The sequence below is a fragment of the Choloepus didactylus genome, chromosome 14 (assembly GCF_015220235.1).
Source record: "Choloepus didactylus isolate mChoDid1 chromosome 14, mChoDid1.pri, whole genome shotgun sequence".
NCBI lineage: Eukaryota > Metazoa > Chordata > Mammalia > Pilosa > Megalonychidae > Choloepus > Choloepus didactylus.
The window spans coordinates 79,063,328-79,087,504 of NC_051320.1; the positions used below are offsets into that span (position 1 = coordinate 79,063,328).

Here is a 24,177-nt window from a genome sequence, read left to right on the forward strand (position 1 = left end):
TCTTTCCACTGCAGTCAGAGGGATATATCCAGAAACCACTTCAAGTTTCCCTAGAACTTTTCAGGACAAGATCCTAACTCCTTATAATGGCAGACCTGGTCTTTCTATAATCTGGGTTTTGCATACTCTTACTCTTCTCATACCCTTCACCTATGCAGTAATGATAATTATGATAACTATCATCATCATCATCGAGGGCTTTCTAAGTGCTAAGCACTTTATGTACATTATGCCATCTAGTGCAGTCTGTGCTTTAACTGCTCTGAGCTCCTCCAGTTTCTAGAAGGCACCATGCTGTTTCCCAACACACACAGACACACACACAAACACACACACACACTTTTCTACAGAGGCCATCTCCTCTTCTCACTTCTCCACCTTGTTAACCCTATTCATTCTTCCAAATTCAGCTCATGTAATGCCACCTCCTAAAGCCTCCCCTGATTCTTTATCTTCTAATTCCATCTACTTTAGAAATAAAAGGCAATATTCTAGCTGGAGTAACCAGAATACGGGAAGGACAGCAGACCAGTTGTGTTTCTGGAACAATCGGAACCATGGATGTGGGCTTCCAGGATGCTCTCTTTCCCTGTTTTTCTTCTGCTTTTGCCTGGACATCAGTTCCTCTCTCTTAGACTGGCTGTCTAAGAGAGCTGAACCCACTGCTTTTGGCAAGCCCCAGGTTTTACTACCAGACGGGGACTGAGACTTGCTCTCCTTGGTCTTATACTCAAAAATCCAAACAGAGGGCTCTGATTGGCTCCTTGAATCAAGCCCTACCCTGAGTCAATCACAGTGACCAGGAAAAGGTGGGCTAAGAAATATTTCCCAGAAAGTGTATATGAGAGGGCAGTGCAGTTCTCAGTAAGGGATGAGTGCTGGGCAGGCAAAACTAGTCATATCTACAATCCCACCATACCTTCCCCTACTCCCACCTCCTCTGTGCTTTGTGTGTGTGTGTGTGTGTGTGTGTGTGTGTGTGTGTGTATTAAAGCACTCTCAACATTGAGAGCCTCTTTACCAACACTTCTTTTAATGTGTGAATAAGTCCTTTTATACAAGGGGAATGGAACAGAATCTTGTTGTACAGGTTCCCAGAGATTTGTAACCCAGGCTAGCGATAAATTATTTTCTGGTCCAAGTTAATCAGTCTTTTGGAAAAACCATATATATCTGGTGCATGAGAGACACAGAAGCATAGGAAAGGCAGAGGGAGATAATGGATCCAAATAGGTTTACTTTTGAATCTATTTGAATCAAGTCTGTGTGACCTTGGGCAAATTATATAACCACTCCAAACCTTAGTTTCCTCATCTGTAAAATGGGGACAAAATGACTACATTAAGATGGTCTACTTCATGCTGCAATAACAAACTCTGTGCTGGTTTGGATGTATTGTGGCTACCAAAATGCCATTATCTTTGAGGCACTCTTGTGGAGGCAGACTGTATTAGTGTTGATTAGGCTGCAACCTATTGATTGAGTGTTTCCATGGAGATGTGATTCAATCAACTATGGGCAAGACTTTTTTTGTTTTTTTTTTAAATTCATTTTATTGAGATATATTCACATACCACGCAGTCATACAAAACAAATCGTACATTCGATTGTTCACAGTACCATTACATAGTTGTGCATTTATCCCCAAAATCAATCCCTGACACCTTCATTACCACACACACAAAAATAACAAGAATAATAATTAAAGTGCAAAAGGGCAATTAAAGTAAAAAAGAACACTGGGTGCCTTTGTTTGTTTGTTTGTTTGTTTTTTTCCTTCCCCCATTTTTCTACTCATCCATCCATCAACTAGACAAAGGGGAGTGTGGACCATATGGCTTTCCCAATCACACTGTCACCCCTCATAAGCTGTATTTTTATACAATCGTCTTCAAGATTCATGGGTTCTGGGTTGTAGTTTGATAGTTTCAGGTATCTACTGCCAGCTACCTCAATTCATTAGAACCTAAAAAATGTTGTCTATATTGTGCATAAGAGTGCCCACCAGAGTGACCTCTCGACTCCTTTTGGAATCTCTCTGCCACTGAAGCTTATTTCATTTCCTTTCACTTCCCCATTTTGGTCAAGTAGATGTTCTCCATCCCACGATGCCAGGTCTACATTCCTCCCCAGAAGTCATATTCCATGTTGGTATGGGCAAGACTTTGCTTGGAGAATTTCCATGGAGGTGTTACCCCACCCATTTAGGGTGGGTCTGAATTAAATCACTGGAGCCATATAAACAAACTGACCAACAGAAGGGGTTTAGAGCATCTAAGAGTGACATTTTGAAGAGGAATTGCAGCTAAGAGAGGGCAAAATGCCCCAAGAGCAACATTTTGGAGAATGCCATTTTGAAATACAACCTGAGAGCAAGCGGATACCAATCACATGCCTTCCGAGCTAACATCCGGACATCAATGGCCATCCTTCAGTGAAGGTATCCGATTGCTGATGCCTTACCTTGGACACTTTATGGCCTTCAGACTGTAACTTTGTAACCCAATAAACTTCCTTTTGTAAGAGCCAATCCATTTCTGGTGTTTTGCAAAATGGCAGCATTAGCAAACCAGAACAACCTCTGTATTAGTTACGGTTCTCTAGGGAAACAGAATCAACAAGAGATATCTATAAATATCAGATTTTATAAAAATGTCTCACATAACTGTGGGTACGCATGAGTCCAAATTCCATAGGGCAGGCAGCAAACTGGCAACTCCAATGAAGATATTCAATGAACTCAGGCAGCAAACTGACAACTTTGATGAACGTGTTCAATGAACTCCTCAGGAAACGAACTGTCAGCTTTGATGAACTCCTCAGGAAATGCTTCACTGTTTAGCCCAAGAAGTGAAGGTCCCCTATCCATCTTGCTTAAAAGTCTTCAACTGATTGGATTAAATCCAGCTGATTACATTCTCTCATTGTGAAAGACACGCCTTTTGTTGATATAATCAGTCACAGCTGTAGCCAATTGACTGACGATTTACTAAACCAGACTTCTGGTTTATTAACCAGCCATAAGTGTCCTTGTAATAATAGTTAGGCCAGTGCTTGCTTGACCAGACACCTGGGTACCATCACCCAGCCAAGGTAATATATGAACCTCACCATCACAACCTCCAAAGCTCATTCTCTCTTCTGTGTACAAAGCCTTTCCACCTCAACCTTCTAGACCTAGCTCAAATGTCACTCTTCTTGCTCACATCTCCCCTCCCCACCCCAACCCCCAAGAGCATTAATTGCTCCCTTCTCTGAAATTCCACTGATACCTCACTTACAGCACTGATCACATGGTATTATACTTACACATTTATTTCCCCTTGTATTCCCCATTTCACCAGAAGCTATGAGCTTTCCAAGGGCATGGAACTCATCTTTGTCCAGCTCTCTATCCCCACATTCTTGCACAGGGCCTGACACATGATTGGCATTCAAAATGTTGAGTGACTGACTGGTTAACTCACTAACTGAATGAACGAGTGACAAGAGAAACACATGACCTACTTGTTGACAGATAAAGGGCTAATCTGGGCCATTTGCCTATTGTGATAGAAAGGATTTTTATTTTAATTAAAAAAAAAAAAGCCTGAAATGGTTTAAGTTTAAGCAATTCTCAAATTTTCAATAAATATGTATTGAGTGCTTAGTATGTGCCTGACACAAGTGAATTCCTATACTTGACAAATATATATGTGTTACTGATAAAAATGTTGTTTGATTACCTGTGTGGGAGACAAATTTGGGAAATAACTCATGTTTCAACTTACATGCATAAGGTTAACACCCTGTTTCCTGTGTAACAAAACAAACGTTCAGACACATAGTTTATAACCATCTCAAATCCAATAAATAAAAATTAGGAATTTGGTTGTCCCCTCTGGAATAGGATATTAAAAATTGTCTGACTTCTCAGAGCTACCCCTTGCATAAAAAGTTTTTAAATCCATGTGAGTACTGATAAAATATTTTGAACATTTTGCTTTTCTGCTAGGGAATTTAAGCTTTTTCAAATACAATGGCCATATAACTTTTTTTAGAGTAATTTTTCTTTCATAGAAAAACATGGGAGCAGGAATGGGAAGATTAAGATTCTAATCCTGGCTCCCCTGCTACCTCAATCTCCTCATCTGCAAAATGGGGATAATATAGTATCTGCCTGTAGTGGGTAGAATAGAGGGCCACATCCTAGTTCCCAGAACCTGCATATGTGACTTTTTTTGAAAAAGGGTCTTTGCAGATATCATTAAATTGAAGATCTTGAGATAAAATCATGCTGGATTATCCAGGTGTGCCCTAAATCCTATGTCCTTATAAGAGAAAGGCAGAAGGAAATTTGAGACGGCAGAAAACAGACACACAAAGGAGAAGGCAATGTGGAGAGAGAGGCAGAGATTCCAGTGATGTGGCCACAAGCCAAGGCTATGGCAACGACCAGAAACAAGAATAGGCATAGAATGGAATCTCCCTTAGAGCCTCCAGAGGGAATGTGGCCCTGTCAATACCTTGATTTCTGATGTCTGGCCTCCAGGACTGTGAAAGAATAAATTTCTGTTGTTGTAAACAACCAAGCTTGTGGTAATTTGTTATTGCAGCCTCAGGAAACCAATATACCATTAACAGGGCACTAAAAATGGGGAGAATAGTAATACCTACATTGTAGGGTTTTTTTTTTAAATGAAAATTAAATGAATTAAAGGAGTTAATATTTGCAAAACACTTAGAAGAGTGTCTGATACATGGTAAGCACTATAGAAGTGTGTGCTGGTTTGAATCTATTATGTCCCCGACAAAAGCCATGTTCTTTAATGCAATCTTGTGGGGGCAGACGTATTAATCTTTTGATTAGGGTGGAACCTTTTGATTGAGTGTTTCCATGGAGATGTGATTCACCCAACTGTGGGTGAGACCTTTGATTATCTTATTTCCATGGAGGTGTGGGCCCCACCCAAGGGTGGGTCTTGATTAGTTCACTGGAGTCCTTAAGATAGGTCAAGAGCCGATGCTGACGCTTGGAGATGCAGGGAGGACATTTGGAGATGCTAAGCTAAGAGATGAAGCCCAGAGTTTGCCCTGGAGAAGCTAAGAGATGACTCCCAGATGCTTAGAAACTACCTGGGAGAAAGAAGCAAGGATGCACAGGAGCTGAGAGAGAGGAACCAAACCGACGCCCAGAGACATTTTAGAGAAAGCCATTTTGAAATACAACCCAAGAGCAAAGGACCAGCAGACACCAGCCTTCACAGCTGACAGAGGTGTTCCGGACGCCATCAAGCCATTCTTCAGTGAAGCTTTAGCAAACCGGAACAAATGCTAAATGAATTTTTACCAGAAAGAACTTTGATGTCAGTCAATTGTTGATGACATTATTGTCTTTCTGGACCGTGACTGGTGCACAGAACATCATATTACCCGAGCCTCTTTTCAGAGTAAGGAATTGAAGAAAGTAATCATTACGATGATGAAAAGTTCAAGAAAGGTGGATTAGTTCATCTATAAGGTTCTTTGGAGCCCTATAATTCTATGAAAGGAAACCTTCAATTCTCAATGCATTTGGCCCCTTACTTCTCAATTAGTTGTCGCTGTACAATCACTGAATCCCTATGCAATTCAGGATGGAATGCAAGGACCGCAAAAGAAAATCACTTTCATTGCTTCCGTTGGGAGCCCGAAACCCCACGAGGCTCCTAGAGCTCCGAGTTCCCTAGCAGGTCCTTTCAGCCCAGGCTCCGCCGGTAGAAAACTACGATTCCCAGAAGGCTTTGGGTCCCGAGGGACGACTCCGCCCCCAACTCTGTAGTGGGGCGGAGTCTAGGAGACAGTGGTTGGCCAATTCCATCATCAACAGAGGAAGGGATACATGGGAGGAGTTTGGGAAGGAAACCACCTTCCGATTGGTTGTAGACGGGAGGCCGGCGCGCTGTTGGTACGGTCCGGTGGGGAACCTGGCCGCCACTACTGGCGCTCAAATTTCCCGGGCGAGGAGCGCGGCGCCTGCCGGGAGGGCTCCTGGACGGTTACCCACCTGGCCGGCCGCAGCGGTGGCGGGTCCTGAGGGCAGAGGTCCCGCGTGGGCTTCGACATGCAGAGTACAGACCTGGGCAACAAGGACAGCGGAAAGATATGGCACCGCAAGCCAACCCCAGCCACTCGGGACGGGTATAGGCCGCGACGCGAGTGCGCGGGCTGTGTAGCGGGATGGAGGCCGGCGAGGGGCGGGTCCGCTTCTGGGGAGAGGCGTTTGAGGGGCGGGTGGGGAAGATCTCATGAAGGGGTGCAAGGAGCGAGCTAGAGGTTTGGGATCTGGCTCTGACCCTGTCCGGAATCCCTGGGTTGGGTGACCTCAGGAAGGGCAGGTGGCTGGAGTCACGGTGTACCCCGGACGCCAGGGTCCGGGAAGGACCCCTGCTGATCCGGGGTTGCGTGGACAGCAGTCTTGTGTAAGAGAATTTGCGCTTCAGGTGCGTGTCAGGAGTGTGTCTGCCTTGATTTTTATAGGCGCCTCTTAGTATCCTTGGCACGTAGTAGATGCTCAGTAAATATTTAACAGTTGCAGCTGGAAAAGAATCAAGAGGAGGAACCGAAAGCATTACGCTCTCCGAAATGCCGCAACTTATCCACCCTTAAATCACTGCATGTATTCAGGGATGCCTGCATACATCAACTATTTATTGAGCGCCTACTATGCTAAGTATGCTCTGCGCTGTAGTACGGTGGTGAAAAAAAAACGAACTTCTGGTTCTCGTGGATTTTACATATAAGCATGTCTGTGTTTGATGGGGTAGAGGGTTATACTCTACAATGCAGGGGTGCCTTCTAGAACGGCCAGCGCCTCTTTTCGTTCTTTCCCATTCATCTGTCCTGTTTGAGTCTCAGCCTCTCCTGTGTGACTTCAAGGGAAGCCTTTACCCCAAAGTGGTGCCATCTCAGTTCCGATTGCTGCACTTAAGAGTGATGTTATTGCTTCCCATTCTCTAGGATTTCACAGACTTCGCGGTGTCTCTTGCGTGTGTTTCTTGTTCCACTGATTTTTCTGTTGATCCTTTGGTTTCTTCTCGACTGATCACTTGCCCTGCCCAAAGCACGGTGCTACAGGTTGTAGCAGCAGCCAGTTTGGTTTCTGGTTGCTGTCAGTCACCTGACAGTGCTGCTGCCCCATCAGCTCCATTGAATAAAAAGCTTTGTTCAGAGTAGGAATTCTTCAGGTTTTTCATTCCCAAGTTTGGAGTGTGTGCAAATACCACCCCTCCCTCTGATGTTCTCTAAACACACTAAGTTATTGTCAACCCACAGTAATTCTCTTTCTTGCTGTTATAAAATATCTGGATATGCATGCAGGATTAAAAAAAGAAAGAAACATGTTTGTGGTTCACATATTCAAAAATGGAAGTTTGCTTCTTCCATTAAAATATAGCTGTCTTTTTATTCATTAAAACCTATTGTTTATGATATTGAGAGGGGCAGAGAGCCTTCCCTGACTGTGAACTTTAGTTGACTTGAATGTTCCTTTGCTAGCTCTGTGACCTGGGGGGAGTTAGTCACCAAGACTGTAAGTGGGTTGCCACTTACAGTGGCACAGGGTTGCCTTAGGGGTTTTTGAAGACTTTAGCATAGTGTCTCATGCATCTTGGTGCTCAGTAAATATCTGATGTTTTTGTTATGTTCAAGGACTAAGGATCTCTGTCAGGTAACCTGTGAGCTGTAAAAATAAATCCTTGTATGTGTGATTTATATGAAATATCAGAAGGGCAGAATGTTGACATTAAATATGATTTTATCTAGATGGTAAGATTACAGTCAACTTTATTTTTTAGTGTTTTTCTGTATTTTCCAGATTTTCTGCAATATTCATGTAATTTTGTTATTAGAACACATAATAAATGTTGTTTAAAAAAGGGCTGGAGGGAAAAGTTGTTTGCCTTGATTATAGTTACCAGGGAATATTTTAATGTTATTGCTTATCATTTCAGTACATTTACTTTGGTGTTTCCCCCCCTTGGGGACTAGATGAAAATACGCATTGTAAGAATATTGCTGTTTCCCTCAATGAGTCTGAACAGCCTTATGTTTAGAATAAACATGAAGAAAATGTTTGACCCACTTAATTCAACTTAGCAGGCTTTAATGAAGTGATAATAAAAGTCAATTAAGGTAAAAATTTTCATTATTAAAAACTATTGTTGCAATAAAGAATGGAATTATTCTGCACTTCATGACCAGAATATACACACATCTATTATTCTAAGGAGTTAATTTGTGCTGAAAATTTGATGAGTAAATAATACTTAGCAGATACATGGTATATAATCTTCCTGCCAGAAAATAATAACTTTAGACAAATATAGCTGTGCAAGCTTAATAAAGTTCATCTTCATTATTATAAAAGTAAAGAACGTGTAAAATGCAGAAAAATAGAAAGAAAGGAGAAAAACAATCATCCATATTCCTATTCCCCACAGACAACTGATATTGATATTTTAGAATATTCATTTTTTTCTATGTTTAGGTTTTTCTTTTCCTTTTCTTCCTCTTTTAATATTCTGTGTGTATATCAGCTGTTTAAAACCCATGATTAGAATGTTTAATTTTCTTTTGGCTTTTTAATCATTCTATATGTTTCTATAGCATTATTTTGAAACATAAATTAACTTTTTTAACCTTTTGAGTAGAAATGTGATTAATCTGTGTTTTAAAAATGACTTCTTATTAGAGCATTGGTTTATTTAACAGGTATATTTTGAGTGCCTTTTGTGTGCTAAGCACAAGATTAGGTGCTAGGATACATTTATAAACCAATGGTGGTGCCTGTCCTCATGGAACTTACCTTACAGAGTATTATAATAGATATATTAGAAATGAAAATAAAACTTATGTACAAATAATTCACTTTGGAACATTCTCCTTAGAATGTCAAATTAAAATTTTTCTTATATAATGGTAGCTTGTGATTTGTAAAACTATTACATTATTGTTTTAGCAGGTGTGTTCTGTGTTTAATGTAACAATTTATTCAATCTAAAATACATTCACTTATACTCTGTTGTCTTCTTTCACTTAGTCACAATTTATTTATAAACTTATATGTGTGTTTATTTGTTTAACATCTGTCTTTCCCACTAAATGGTAAGCTCCAAGAGAGCAGAAGCCATGTCTATTAATGACATTATTAGCTCCGGTCTTCCTCAATGCCTGACACATAGCGAGTGCTCAAATATTTGATGAATAAATGAACAACAGCTACTTTTATAATTTGTAATTTTCTGAACTGTTGTCGGAAATCATTGTGTGATCGATGCTTGCAGTGGGTAGAGGAGGAGGAGCAGCAGCAGGAGAAGGGAGAATGGGTTGGCAAAAACTTCAAAATCAGTAAAGTATACTATAAATCATATTTTTCATAATGTCAAGTAATGCTTAACATGGAGTTTAATGGATTTTTTTTTTTGACAGAATTATTGTGAACATAATTCACAGCACTTCTGATTATCTTCCAAAAGTTTTGCGATTTTTAAATGTGGCATTTGATAGCTCAGGTGATCGTTTAATGGCTGGGGACCATCAAGGAAATATCTATGTTTTTGACTTGTGTGGAAACAGGTAAGCAGATACTGTTGATACTTACCTAATTTAACAAGTTACTAAATCACTGACTATTTTAGTACCTGCTATTCATTATTCATTCAGGAATATTTATTAAGTTCTTAATATAATTCAGGTACCATGCTAACCTGCAAAACAGTGTCATAAGTACTGAAAGAAGAAAATGGGAAAGAATAGAAAGATAATACAGTTAAATTTCTTAGAGAATTGAAGTCCTGTTTTTAATAGTATCTCTGGTATCTCCTTTTCCTTTATAACTCGTTATTGCTAATTTATCAGTTAATTTCTTGGATCATTCATGAGACAAGTTGGAAAGAACACACTTTCCTTTGTACTTATTTTTGCCGTATATTAAATGTAAGAATTTAAAAGAATTGATCCTCACTCTTCTTCTTCCTCTTCTTCACCTCTTCCCTTGCTGAACAATTTAATCCAAAAGTAATTAGGTGGGCTTGATCAGGTATCTGTGCAGCAGTAGGTGAGAGGGAGGGCTGCAGCAAGGGAATCAGAGGGTGTCTTCATGGGGAGTCAGGGCAGTGATGGGAAATTAGTTTAATACAGGGGGCTTTGATCAGATAAGTAAATATATTGACGATCACAGGGGCATTTTTCTCACTATTGGAAAAGGGAGTTACAGATGTGGAAATGGAGAAAACTGCAATGAATTCTGTGGTATTGGATTGGGACTGGATATATCAGTGTGAACTTATTGTTTTGGATATATGTCAATAGACATAGAAATAGAGGTGTGTGTGGGTGTTTGTATGTATGTGTAGGGATATATGTACATATATTCCCTGGCTTTGTCCACTGAACTGGCTTGGGACCAACAATACCCCCATAGTAATGAATGCACCTCGTGCCCAGTTCTTGGTTTCTAAATACCACTCTCCACTGAAAGGAACCAGGGATTCTTAAAGAAATGGTCAGTTTCAGGACTGAGGCAGGGAAAGTGCAGGATGAACTTGGGACATCTTGTAACCGGAAAGAAGGAATTGTTCAGAAAATGATGGGGATGTGTCAAAAGGATACAGTCACCAGCTTGGAAGGAGTGACCTCTGGCCAAACATGAGACAATTTGGGCATTATAATAAATAATGATAATGGTTAATAATAACCCCTTCAGTAAAATAGAAATCCATGAGTTCATGCTGCAATCACTCAATAATTTAATGAGAAATAGATATTTGCCTAATCACAAAGTACCTCCCCACAAAATACTTGTTAATTACAGAAGGAAAAAGAGTTATTTACAGTGAAGAAACCAGCAGATGCCACTTTGATCAAATGATTAAAGTTACTGTAACCAATATTGGGGCAAATCAAAATTGTATACCACAGTGAGAAGATCACTTCTGTAATATGCCTGCATAAGATTTATTTACCTGTGATTTATTAGGAGGAAATTTGTTGTTTCTGCCCTTTACCAAAAAAGTTATGGTCACAGTTCTCCTAGTCTTTTACTCTTGCCTACCATATCCTGTTAATTCCCAATCTTAAATTAATACATTATCTCTTCTTTGATGCCACTGCTGGACGAAATAAAAAGAATTGTTGGTTGACTCCATTACAGAATGATGAACATCAATGATGCTTAGCAATTAATTTGCTTATTTATTGTATTTAATTTTCCCATTCTCCTCTGTGTTCCAAACCTTTACCAATTTCCTTGTCTCCTTGTATTCCACCTTACCCTTACTCTGACTGCCTAGCCTTTATTCATGAGTAAATAGAAGTCTTCAAGCTTTCTTTCCTCTTCCCCCACAGCAACCTCAAGTTTACCTCTTTCCTACCTTATTCACAAAAATGGGTTATCTTAGTTTCTTCCAGTGCCGATCCCTATAGCTGGTTTTTCAGTTCTTTACTCCTATCTTCTGTAGCCTCCCCTGGGACTTTGCAACATGAGTTTTCCTCTCTTTTCTTTTGCTCACTGTCCCTTTTCTTTGCCTTTAAACATTTAGGGCTACTAATGGCAGAGCTGAGACTTGAAATTAGGCCTATCTGATTCTAAAGCTCAGTACACTGGGCTTCCTTCAGTCTTCCTAATGTCCAATCCAATGGCTTCTTTTCAATTCTCACCTTACTAAAGACTAAATGATCTTGTCTTGCCCTCCCTGATTATTTTTTTCCTTTTGCTTCACTGTATGACCCTTTCCTGATTTTTCTACCTTTCTGAACACTTTTCCCTTGTTTGTTTTCCTTACTCTTCTTCCAGGGCCAGCCCCTTAATGTTGTGCTACCCGGGTGTCTGTCCTTGGCCCACTTCCTTCCATATTCCGGGTACTTTCTTTGATAATTTCATCACCACCAAGCCTCAGGCTTCGGTCGCCACATAACCACTGTTAATGCCAACTTACTTCTGCCAATCTGAAATCTCCTAGATGGGGCTGTTGCTGATGGTAGTCACTAGCCGTTATGGCTAGTGAGCCCTGGAAAAATGGCTAGTCCAAATTGAGATGTGCCATAAGTGTAACATACACACTGGATTTTGAAGACTTAGTGTGAAGAAAAAGAATGTAAAATAGCTCAATTTTTTATATTGCTTATATGGTGAAATAATATTTTAGATAATATTGGCTTAAATAAAATATACTGTGAAAATTTATTTTACCTGTTTCCTTTTACTTTTTTTAAGTGGCTCCTAGAAAAGTTTAAATTACAGATGTGGCTTACATTATATTTATTTTGGAAGGTGCTGCGCTGGATGTTTTGCAAAGTCCTTAAACTCAACATTTTTAAAACCAAACTTATTTCCTACCCCTAAACTTGTTTCTCCTTTGCCCAGGCACAAAAACACAATCCTTATAAATTAAACTCTAATTAATGTGCCAAGCACTCTGCACTTTGCATGTAGTATTTCATTTAGTCATCGCAGCAATATGAGGAGTTCCTGACTGCTCTTTTATCACCCCATATTTAAAGCATCCCAAGTTCCTCTCCACTTAGCTTCTGAAATCTTTCCTATTTTTCCTTTCTGTTTTATTCCAGTAACTCTCGTTGAAATTCTCTGTCATAGCATTCGTAATGATCTCTTTTCCCCTAGTCCTCTATCCATTTGCCCATTGCTGCCCACATCATCTTCTTGAAAGACATAATCATGCTTCTGTTATGGTGAACACTTATGATGGTTTCTCATTCCATGTAAATGATGTGCAAACTCCTTAAGGTGATGTAGTACCATTCATAATCTATTTTTGGCCTACCAAAATGGTAGCTCATTTCCGTAGGGCTCATTTTCTTCATCTTTAAGGTCTCCAATACTGAAATTCCATGATTATTTGAAGATCTTCTCCAATGCTAAAATTCTATGATTATTTGAAGAATTTCTGATATTAATGCAGTAATCTCTTAATAGGTTTAATCTTGTTCAGCGAGCAGCACAAGCTTGCACAGCCCTGGCCTTTAATCTTCGTAGGAAGTCGGAATTCCTTGTGGCATTAGCTGATTATTCTATTAAGTGTTTTGATACAGGTAAGAAGTCCTCCTGTTTGTCTTTTTGAAGCAGAGTAAAATATAGATTGAGATACAAGAATAAAATACATGGATACTTTTTTAATAACCTATCCACATAGTTTTATTAGAAACTTAGGGTTCTGTAGACTGAACTCTTACTCTTATTTTTAAAAAGGAGATATTTCAACTGTATTATTTTTTCTTGTTATTGAAGTAATTCATGTGTTTTAATATTTAGAAAGATAGTGACACCAATAGTAATAATGATTGCAAACACTTACATAGCGTTTACTCTCCCATGTACTGTTCTATGACTTGATACATATTAATTCATGTTAATCATCATACAAGATTAGATATTATTATCCCCATTTTTTCCAGTGAGGAAACTGAGGCACAGAGGTACGTTGACTGAAGTCCCACAGCTTGTAAGTGGTGGGGCCAGGATTCCACCTAGGTGGTCTGGCGGCAGACTTAATCACTGTTCTACACACTTGCTCTAAACATGAAGAATAAGAAACAGTCATCCTTCAGCAATGCCCAGAGACACACAGTCAGTGTTTTCTGTGCATGAACCTATTTTATATGCTAAGAAATATGTAATCATCCTTTCTTTGTTGTTTTGTGGAATCTTTTCCTCACGTCATTAAAAATTCTTACACTGGATTTAAAATAAATACCTAGTATTCCACTGTATAGATGTACCATGATTATTTAAGCAATTATGTATTGTTGGACTTTTAAACAGTTTCTAATATGTGGAATAACAAACGTTGCTGTGACAAAAATTCTAAAATACCGAGTCTGTGATCGCTTCCCTTGCATTCCACCCATTCTCTTGTTCTCATGTCTTTTGAACTCACATCCTAATACAGTCCCTCCTAATTCCCCACCTACCTCCATCTGTCTTTCCCTTCCCTGCCAAATCCTGCTTCCTACCAGCATCCATCAATGTATTCTTACTCGTCTCCCCCCACTCCCAGCACATGCTATGGAGACTTTTATTTCTAAAAAGGCCATTAGTAACCTCTCACTGGTGAGGTCCTCTGTAAGCTTTTCTTTCTACTTCTCAGTAGCATCAGATACTTCTGATTACTTTAAGTGTCTTTCTTTAGTTTTCATCATATCATCTCTCCTGGTTCTCCTACATTTCTCACTGCTTCTTAGTAGTTCCTTTCATGGATTCCTTTAGTGGTTCCTAGACTTTTTTGGATTTTTGGCCTAATTAAAAAAAATTAAGTAGAATAATCCATATAGGTTGTCAACTTTTAATTTTGCTTGTTGATCCTGGAAGAAAAATACAATTTCATTTCATAAAACAAGGTTGGTTTGTTTCTTAACACAATGAAATTTAGAAGGACATAATAATAGATTTAAGCGAAGTACTTTCAATTTAGCTTTGTGAAAAAACTCCCTACATTGTCCTTATTTTTCTCGTTTTGCTGAGGACAAATGAAAAATTGATCATTGACTAATGCCGGACTTTAGACTGGTGTTTGGAAACCTCTATTCTGTCCCTACAGGATTTATCTCTTCCTCTCTCTTCAGTTTTGACCAACTTTGAATGTTGATGTTTCCTAGATTTCTATCTTAGTTTCTAACTATTCTTCTCAGTTCCATCTATCTGGGGGGAAAAATCTAATCATAAAAGTAATACATGCCTATCATAGAAAACTTGGAAACATACAGAAAAGTATAAAAAGAAAATGAAAATCACCTATAATTCTACTACCCAGTGAAAATTACGATGAGTAGTTTTTGTTGTTTTCCCTGCCAGATTGTTTTCTCTGCTTGTATGTGTGCAAACACATACATACAGGTACCTCAGGATCAATTTTTTTAAATCGAATTCATTATCTTCTTTTCACATCACTCAATCTGTTTCTCCTAATGTTTTTCTTACACTGGTTAATAGTACCACCATCTGCTTACATAACTAAAATAGAACTGTTCAAGTCTGAAATCCACCTTTATCTGAACACATCCATTTGATGACTAATAGTAGGTCTTGAATTTTTCCTTTCTTCATTGCTGCTTTCTTAGTTCAGGGCCTCCTTATCACTTACCTGGATTATTACAGAAAAACACGAATTAGTCCTGTCCAATCTCTTCCTCACCTCCCAACACATATACTATATATCCTCCAAGTGCTCTTTTATAACACAGACCAGATCTGGTACCCCCTACATAAAACTGTTTCTCACAAGAGAAAGCCCAAACTCTATAGCATCACATTTGAGGTTCTTCTTAAACCCTTTTTCAGCTTCATCTCCTGATAATTCCATAATACACATGATGCTAACATGAGCCACAGTACATCTGATGAACCAGTCACAGGTTTCCATTTTTGTAAATGTTAATGGAGGTGCCTCATGTAATCCCTAGCTGACAACGGAATGGATGATGCCTAGTGTTTTACCTGTATAATACTTTTACTTTTTAACCACAGTCACCAAGGAGCTAGTTAGCTGGATGAGAGGACATGAATCTTCAGTATTTTCTATCTCTGTGCATGCATCAGGAAGATACGCTATCACTACTTCTTCTGATACAGCACAACTTTGGGACTTGGATACCTTTCAGAGAAAAAGAAAGCTGAACATTCGCCAGTCTGTGGATATACAAAAGGTCTGTGAGAAAGGACATCTTGGCCTGTGCTAGTTTCTTTGTAGGATTTATGGTTGGTATGAAAGTCATGATTCACATATTGTCCCACATAACTATGTTCTTGTAACCGAGCAACAAGCAAAGCAAAGTAATCGCAGAATTAAAGACGCTGCCTGGGGCTACAATTTATAATTTACTGAGCTTTTCTTTTTTTGATTATTATTACATAATTCTGTGACTTCAACTCTCATAAGGATGATAGTTTTTTGTTTGGTTGATTGGTTTTATTTTAGTTTTCCCCCCTAACATTTTATTATGAAAAATTTCAAACATAAGGCAAAGTTGAAAGAATTTCACAGTGAGCACATATGTACCCACCATCTAGATTCTACTATTAACGTGTTATTATATTTTCCTTTACTGTACTTTACATGTCACTATACTATATCAAGGATCTGTCTCTCTTTCCATCCCTCTAGTCATTAATTTAATTTTATTTTTTTGCATTTTAAAGTAAATTGTAGACATCAGTATACTTCCCCATAAATACTTAAGCATGCACTTAATTAACTAGAATTCAGTATTTCTTCATGTAAAATTTATATGTAATGAAATGCACAAATCTTAAATATTCATTTGTTAAGTTTTAACAAATGCATATACCTGGTATAACCTGTGCACACCTACCATTACCATTATCCCAGAAAGTTCCATAATGTCCCTTCTCCGTCTCCACCTCTACCCTCCCATACCAGCTAAGTACTACTCTGATATTTTTCCACCAGAGATTAGTTTGCCTATTCTAAAATTTCATATAAATAGAACTATCCACTAGGTACTCTTTTCTGTAAGGCTTTTTTCACACAGCATGTTTTTTTTTTTTTGTTTTTTGTTTTTTGTTTTTTTTTTATTAAATCCAGTTTTATTGAAATACATTCACACACCGTACAATCATCCATGATATACAATCCACTGTCCACAGTATGATAACATAGTTATGCGTTCATCACCTCAATCTATCTCTGAACATTTTCCTTACATCAGAAAGAACCAGAACAAGAATGAAAAATAAAAGTGAAAAAAGAACACCCAAATCATCCCCCCATCCCACCTCATTTATTCTTTAGTTTTTATCCCCATTCCTCTACTCATCCATACACTAGATAAAGGGGGTGTGATCCACAAGGTCTTCACAATCACACTGTCACCCCTTCTAATCTACATTATTATATAATTGTCTTCATGAGTCCAGACTGCTGGGTTGGAGTTTGGTAGTTTCAGGTATTTACTTCTAGCTATTCCAATACATTAAAGCCTAAGAGGTGTTATCTATATAGTGCATAAGAATGTCCACCAGAGTGACCTCTCGACTCCATTTGGAATCTCTCAGCCACTGAAACTATTTCGTTTCATTTTGCATCCCCCTTTTGGTCAAGAAGATACTCTCAGTCCCACGATGCCGGGTCCACATTCATCCCCGGGAGTCATACTCTGCGTTGCCAGGGAGATTTACATCCCTGGGAGTCGGGTCCCACGTAGGGGGGAGGGCAGCGAGTTCACCTGTTGAGATGGCTCAGTTAGACAGAGAGAGGGCCACATCTGAGCAACAAAGAGGTACTCAGGAGGAGACTCTTAGGCACCATTACATACAACTGTAGACTCTCCTTTGTCATACAGCATGTTTTTGAGAATCATCTATGTTATTTGTATTAGTTGCTGATTCATATCCATTATATAAAATACCACCTTTTTAAAAAAATCCATTTCTTTTGCTTTTAAGGTTTTTTTTGTTTTCATTTTTTAAAAATTATTCATTTAGCTAAGTACCATTTTCAGGAGTGTCTGAGTCTCCCATGTGATTAATTATTTTGCTTCAGGTTATATTATCTATGCAGTATTTCTTTTAATTCCTTGGTTATTAACATGAACAGCTAACAATGAATGTCAACCAAAAATTCATTTTATAGTCTCCATGGAAATCCAACAGTACTTTAGTTCACCTTTAATAATTAAAAAGAGGTGAAAGTTGTAGCCAGCTTATTCATTAGGAATTTAGGCCAAATGTCTTAGTAGATCTTTCTTCTTTAATTGCTTCAGTACTTAAATTGACTTTTAAATTCCAAAGAAGAGAGCCCTGGGAGTTGAACCCACAGTGGACACAGAATTAAGAAACAATGGCACAAAAACCATCTGTTCTTTTTACCATGAAATTAAAATTAGTATATATTGGATAGCTGCCAATTCTAATCTTGCTTAGCCATTTAGACATTTTAGTTTAAAAAATAGAACTCCATATGTTAGTGGTATGAGAATAAAATTAAATGTAGAAAATGCATGTATAGTGTGAAATAAGCATATAAGTAATTGTTCTAAAATAATAGAACACCATAGTCTACAAGTTACTGGCAAACTTTTAATTTAAGGGACCAGATAGAATTTACAGGCCAAGAGACAAAATTGAGGATATTGAATGTGTACTCATACAACCATTTAAAATGTAACCATTTAAAAATGGTTAAAAAGATAAAATCAATTCTTAGTTTATGATCTATACAAAATCTGGCAGGTTGCCAGATGTTGGACCAGGTGTTCATTGCTCCTAGCTTATACTCTTGAAAGTGAAACTAATTGTTATCAAATTTTAGTATAATTTACTAAACCTGTATTTTTTTTTTTTCCTGTTTCTGATTCTCTTTTTAAATAGAACTTTGATGATTTTTTTTCCATTGCACTGACTTTTTGGAGAGACCAGCTTAAGTATTTATGGGGAAGTATACTGATGTCTACAATTTACTTTAAAATGCAAAAAAATAAAATTAAATTAATGACTAGAGGGATGGAAAGAGAGACAGATCCTTGATATAGTATAGTGACATGTAAAGTACAGTAAAGGAAAACATGGAGAGACCATGTTTCATCATGGTGTTGTTTAGCTTGTTCTCTTCCGTATATGAAAGATAAGTCTAAAGGCTCGAGTAGTTTCATGTTAAACATTTTTGACAAAATGTTTCAGGGGTTATTCTGGATACTTTATATTGTATCACATCAGGAGATACTTAAGACTTCAAGCATTTGAGAACTAAGAAAGCAGTAATCTACTGGTTAGGAATGTGAATGTTTGGTTTCAAATCTCTCCTGCTGTGTGACCTTTGACAAACTATTTTACTTTATTATAAAAGGAGAATAGTAATAGTACCTACCTCAGAGTTCATTTCAAGACTGAATAAGATAATCTATGCAAAGCACTTAACACAATGATTATATACTAAGTGCTTAGTAAAAGCTTTGTTTGCTACTATTTCTATTGTTGTTGTTATTGTTATTATCTAGCCTTATTATGGGATTATATTACTCAGTGCAATTAGATTTGTTCTTAAAAAGCTGTAAGGTGAATATTTTATTTTTTTTTAATATATTATTTTTCTTTTCAACAATATTATATAAGGGCACATCCCCTTGTTGGCAAGTCAAAAAATCCAAAAACTCCCCAAACCCCAAAGTTTTAAAATAACTCATTTGGTGACAAAATAGGAACTGAATTGACATGAGGCTGAAATATTAATATTTTGAGTATGGGGTGTTGCCTCAGCCCCTCTGGGGGTTCTACATAATATGACAGAATATGCATCATATATATTTCTAAAAATTGAAATAATTCTAAATTCTGAAACACATCTGGACCCAAGGGTTTCAGATGAGGAACTTATGGACCTTGAATTTCAAAATGTTTTTGAAGAACCTACCACACCAACTTCTTCTCACTGATTTTTTACCTAACAATAGCAATAATACATACTAATAGTGATAGATACCAATTATTGAGTACCTGCTATGTGCCTAGCACTTGGTATAACTATTTGTTTAAGCTTAAATAATCCTGAATGGTAGATATTATTATCCCTATTTTATAAATGGGGAAACTGAAGTTCAGAAACATTAATAACTTGTCCGGTGTTACATAGCTCATGAATAATCATTTATTTCAATCCCAACCTTACTCCAAAGCTATTCCATTACACCATACTGCTTCTTAGGTAAACCAATCACACATCTTCAAATTAGTGGCTTCTGGTTCTTTTTTTGATGTTGGAGGTAGGATTTTCAGCTCCTTAGTTAGGGATTTGGGAATAAATAATCCTGGGATTTCTAGTTACCATGTTCAATGTGTATCTGAAAAGGTTTTGTAATGTGTATTAGAAAATATTTAATAATAAAGAGTTTGCTGAACTTAATTCAGTCTTATATACAATGGGCACTCAATTTTTTCTGAATTGTACATTTGACCTGAACTTGCCAATATTATCCTGAACCCTAAATTTTGAGAAGAGCTAATATATCTCTCAAAAATGATTGTGAAAGCCTAGGATTTTCATATTCTATATTGAAAAACTGCAGCCCCATCCTCAACCTCAACCCCCAAAAAGGTACATTTTGTTAATGCTTTTAGAGTTCTTCCTAAGCTTTTTAGGTTTGTCAAGAGATGACACTATCTAAATAATAATGATGTGATTCATTAGGAACAATTTTATAATCATTAAAATCTGGCAATTAAAATCACAAGTCTAGTAATGAATAATCATGTAGGCAATAATCTATCACAGCTCTTTCCCTAAAATAGCAGTCGATGCTCATTAACTTTTATGCTTTTGCTTCTCCCAGTAGGAATAAACTTTATTACTTTTCTAGAAAAATGACTGCTAATTATAATAAAATTTTTCTTAAGTCACTTTTTTGACATTGGTTCTGAAACAATGTTGTAATGCATTCATTATAAATTATAATGTATTCATTGCAGATTTTTTCTCTGAGACCTTCATTATTATGAATCTTCCGAACATAATGAATCTGTTAGCAAAAGCTCTACCAGAGATTGTCTTTGGCAAAGTGAGCCAAGGACAAAAGCAAAGAGCTGGGTCAGGCATCAGCAGCTGATATAGTTGAGTTAGCATTTTTTGGTTCTATCTTATTAGCATTAATACTGAGTAGATTGTTGTAATTAACCAGTATATTTCATAATGCATTATATATGTGTATGTGTTTTACACTGATGACACACAAAATGATATGTGAAGCCATTAACGATCTTATGAGATAATGTTGGTCAATTCGAATTAAAATTTTGTAACTTCTAAAGGAAGCATTGTTCGGTGTTTATGTAATAGAAAAATGGAAGTTGAGAGAATAAAATACTTTCAGCTTTATTATCAATTAATTTCAGTCTCAGTTGTCCACTAAATAAATTGAATCTCTAATAAAATATCACATATTTGTTTTCAACTTTTTACTTTTATAAATAATGCTTAACAAGCATTTATATACATTTATCTTACAGCACTTTGCAAGTTGTTTCCAGAGGATTGACTCTTAGACATAGGTTGGCTATGTCAAAAGACAAAAATATTTTTAAGACTTTGGGGACATTTTCAATATCCAATGTCTTAACCAATTTTTACTTCCAGCAACAGTGTATGACAGTTCCCTTTTCCTATATTTTCATCAACATTTATGTTTTTAAGTATTTATCAGTATTTAGTATTTAAAATAGTGATTATATATATATAGTTTATAAATATGTTAGTGTATGTATGTGTCTAGTACATATGAGTGTGCATATTTTAAAACAAATTTAATATACGAAATGGTATTTCATTATTTTCATTTGAATCTTTTATTATAAGGTTAAATATTTTTAAATTGTTAGTATTTTGTGAATTGCCTAGTCATTATAGTCACCTGTTTTTTATTTAAAGGAGTCTACCATTTCTTTTTAGTTTATAATAATTTATGAAATATCAGTATTATCCCATTATATATTGTAAATGTATTTTTTCTCCAGTTTAAGAAAAAATTACTTTAAAAAGAAAATTTGACTATTCATATAATTTTAAATTTAAAGAAAGCTATATGATCCTAAAGTGAACAGTAACTTTTTTTCTCCCTCTTTAGGTTTTCTTTCTGCCATTAAGTAATACCATCCTCAGCTGTTTTAAAGATAATTCCATCTTTGCCTGGGAGTGTGATACTCTCTTTTGCAAGTATCAATTGCCAGCTCCACCTGAAAGTTCTAGTATGTTATACAAAGTGTTTGCAGTGACCAGGTAATGTTCATTTTTAAACAATGAGAAATTTTAAGAGATTTAATGTAATTTCTGGTGAAATTTTACAGATTTTCTTTTCTTTTGGGCATAAATATGGGAGTGAAATTGCTAGGTCATATGATACTTCTATATTTAACTTTTTGAGGAACTACCAAACTTTTCCACAGAAGCTGCTTCATTTATAATTCTAATGGCAGTACATAAGGGTTCCAATTTCTCCACATCTTGCCGACATTTATTTTCCATTTTTTCTAATAATAGCCATCTTAGTGAATATGAAGTACAATTTCATTGTGACGTTGATTTGCATTTCCCTAATGACTAATGATGTTGAGAATGGCTCATCGGCCATTTGTATATCTTTAGAGAAATGTCTGTTCAAGTCCTTTGGCCAATTTTAATTGGTCATTTGTCCCTTTTTTTGTTGAGTTGTAGGAGTTCTTTATATATTCTGGATACGAAACACTTATCAGATATATGATTTGCAACTATTTTCTCCCATTCTCTAGGTTGTCTTTTTCACTTTCTTGATTATGTCCTTTGATGCATGCAAGTTTTCTTGACATGTTTTAATCCATTGCAGTTATTATTCTTAATAAAGATGCAATTTTCTCATCTTTCCTAGTGGGATCCTCTTCTAGTTGACTTTGAATCCTTTTGATATAGCTGCAGTAGTCTTTGATAGCTTCCAGGTTTTTTGTACACATTTCCTGTGCTAGGCCTGGAATCAGTCATTTTTCTGTGGAGCCTGCTTCATTTTAGTGGGAAATGGTATTTTGAGACCCTAACGTGGATGTTAGGGGTACTCATTATTTCTAGGCCTTTTCAGTGGAAAGAACTAGAAAATATGTGTTATCTGCTCTCTCTTACCTCCTTTCTCCAAGCTGTCAGCAAATGCCATTACCTCTACTAAACTATATCTTGCATTGGTCTATTTTTTTTTTTTTTTAATTTGTCCATTGCCACAGGTTTTATACTAGCCCAAGCTATCCTCATCATCTCTTTCTGACTGCTATAATAGTCTCTTTATTTGGTCTCCCCATTTTCAATCTCATTTGCTAAAGTCAGTCTCTACACAGCAGACAGAGTTATCTTTTTAAATCATTAAGTCGGATCATGTCACTACCCTATTTAACTCTCTTCAAAGGCTTTCACTGCATTTAGAATGAAATCCAAACACTCCACCATATCCTATGAGCTTCTGTCATCTGGCCTAGGCCTCCCTCTCTTTCCTCATCTCACTTCCTTTCCGTTATTCTGCTCCAGCTGCACTTGAGTGTGGCTTCTCACTCTTCCTTATATACTCAACTTATTTCTTTCTTTACACTTTTGTACTGGCAAGTCTAGATTACTGACTTGCATGGACTTTTTCTTCCAAATCATCCCATGACTGGCCCATTCATTTCATTCAAGTAGCAAACTATCCTCCTTTCCCAACTTTATAGTAGCACCTCATTTTGTAGTTCTTTTTAGAACATACTACTAGCTGAGATCAGGTTCATTTACTTGTTTATTTGCCTCCTCAAGTCTGACAATTCCGTAAGCTCCAGGATCTTACATGTCTTGTTCACTGTGGTGTCCCTGGAACGTGGAATGACACCTGGCTTACAGCAGACACTTTACAAGTCCTCATTGAAGGAACGAGCAACAGCCTTGCAAGTCAACACAACTTTATTCATTTAGCTATTTCTTTTTGTACCTTGTAAACGTAAAGTAGTTTTCTCTGATCAGGAAAAAAAGTTTGGACGTTATCTGTTTTAGAGCAATGTAGTACCAATTCAGTACAGTTGTGTATGAAACATAAAGTTGGATAGTGGTAAGTGACTGAGATTACGTTATAAAATATAAACGTTACTCAGAAAACCCCCAATCAAAGTATTAAACAGAAGTTTGTTAAGATGGTGCCTTAACTCAATTGGTGAAAAATATATACTATAAACCTGAGCAGTCCTATATGGTAGCCACACTTCACTATTTATTTAAATCGATCAAAATTAAATAAAATTGATTTCCTCAGAGCACTAGCCACCTTCACGTACTCAGTAATCACATGCAGCATGGCTACCATATTGGACAGCACAGATATAGCACATTTCTATCATCATAGAAAGTTCTGTTAGTCAGTGTAGCTATAAACAGTTAAACTAGTCTTACTTTCTCACCTTTTTGTTATATAGAGATGGTCGAATCCTGGCTGCAGGAGGCAAATCAAATCATCTTCATTTGTGGTGTTTGGAAGCTAAACAGCTATTTAGAATTATCCAGATGCCGACTAAAGTTCGAGCCATTCGCCATCTAGAATTTCTTCCAGATAGTTTTGATGCTGGTTCTAATCAGGTTAGTAACTTATTTGTAGGACATTGGACTTTTTTTGGAAAAATCACATCAATTTCTGAGCAATACTAGCACTTAAGTTATACTC

At 37.0% G+C, this 24,177-nt stretch overlaps 1 protein-coding gene across 4 annotated transcripts in view; it reads left to right on the forward strand.

Annotated features, from left to right (window-relative positions):
- The first annotated feature begins 5,931 nt into the window (after window positions 1–5,931).
- The window catches only part of TBC1D31 (TBC1 domain family member 31), a 77,695-nt gene continuing 59,449 nt past the window's right edge, over window positions 5,932–24,177 (forward strand). The window contains exons 1-6 of one of the 4 annotated variants that reach the window (XM_037803133.1): window positions 5,932–6,219; window positions 9,448–9,594; window positions 12,953–13,068; window positions 15,500–15,678; window positions 21,604–21,755; window positions 23,933–24,092. In XM_037803133.1, the coding sequence (XP_037659061.1) occupies window positions 6,083–6,219; window positions 9,448–9,594; window positions 12,953–13,068; window positions 15,500–15,678; window positions 21,604–21,755; window positions 23,933–24,092 (891 nt within the window). In that variant the 5' untranslated portion in view covers window positions 5,932–6,082. The remainder of the gene's footprint in view (window positions 6,220–9,447; window positions 9,595–12,952; window positions 13,069–15,499; window positions 15,679–21,603; window positions 21,756–23,932; window positions 24,093–24,177) is intronic. The other 3 variants (XM_037803134.1, XM_037803135.1, XM_037803136.1) reach the window with 3 other exon arrangements.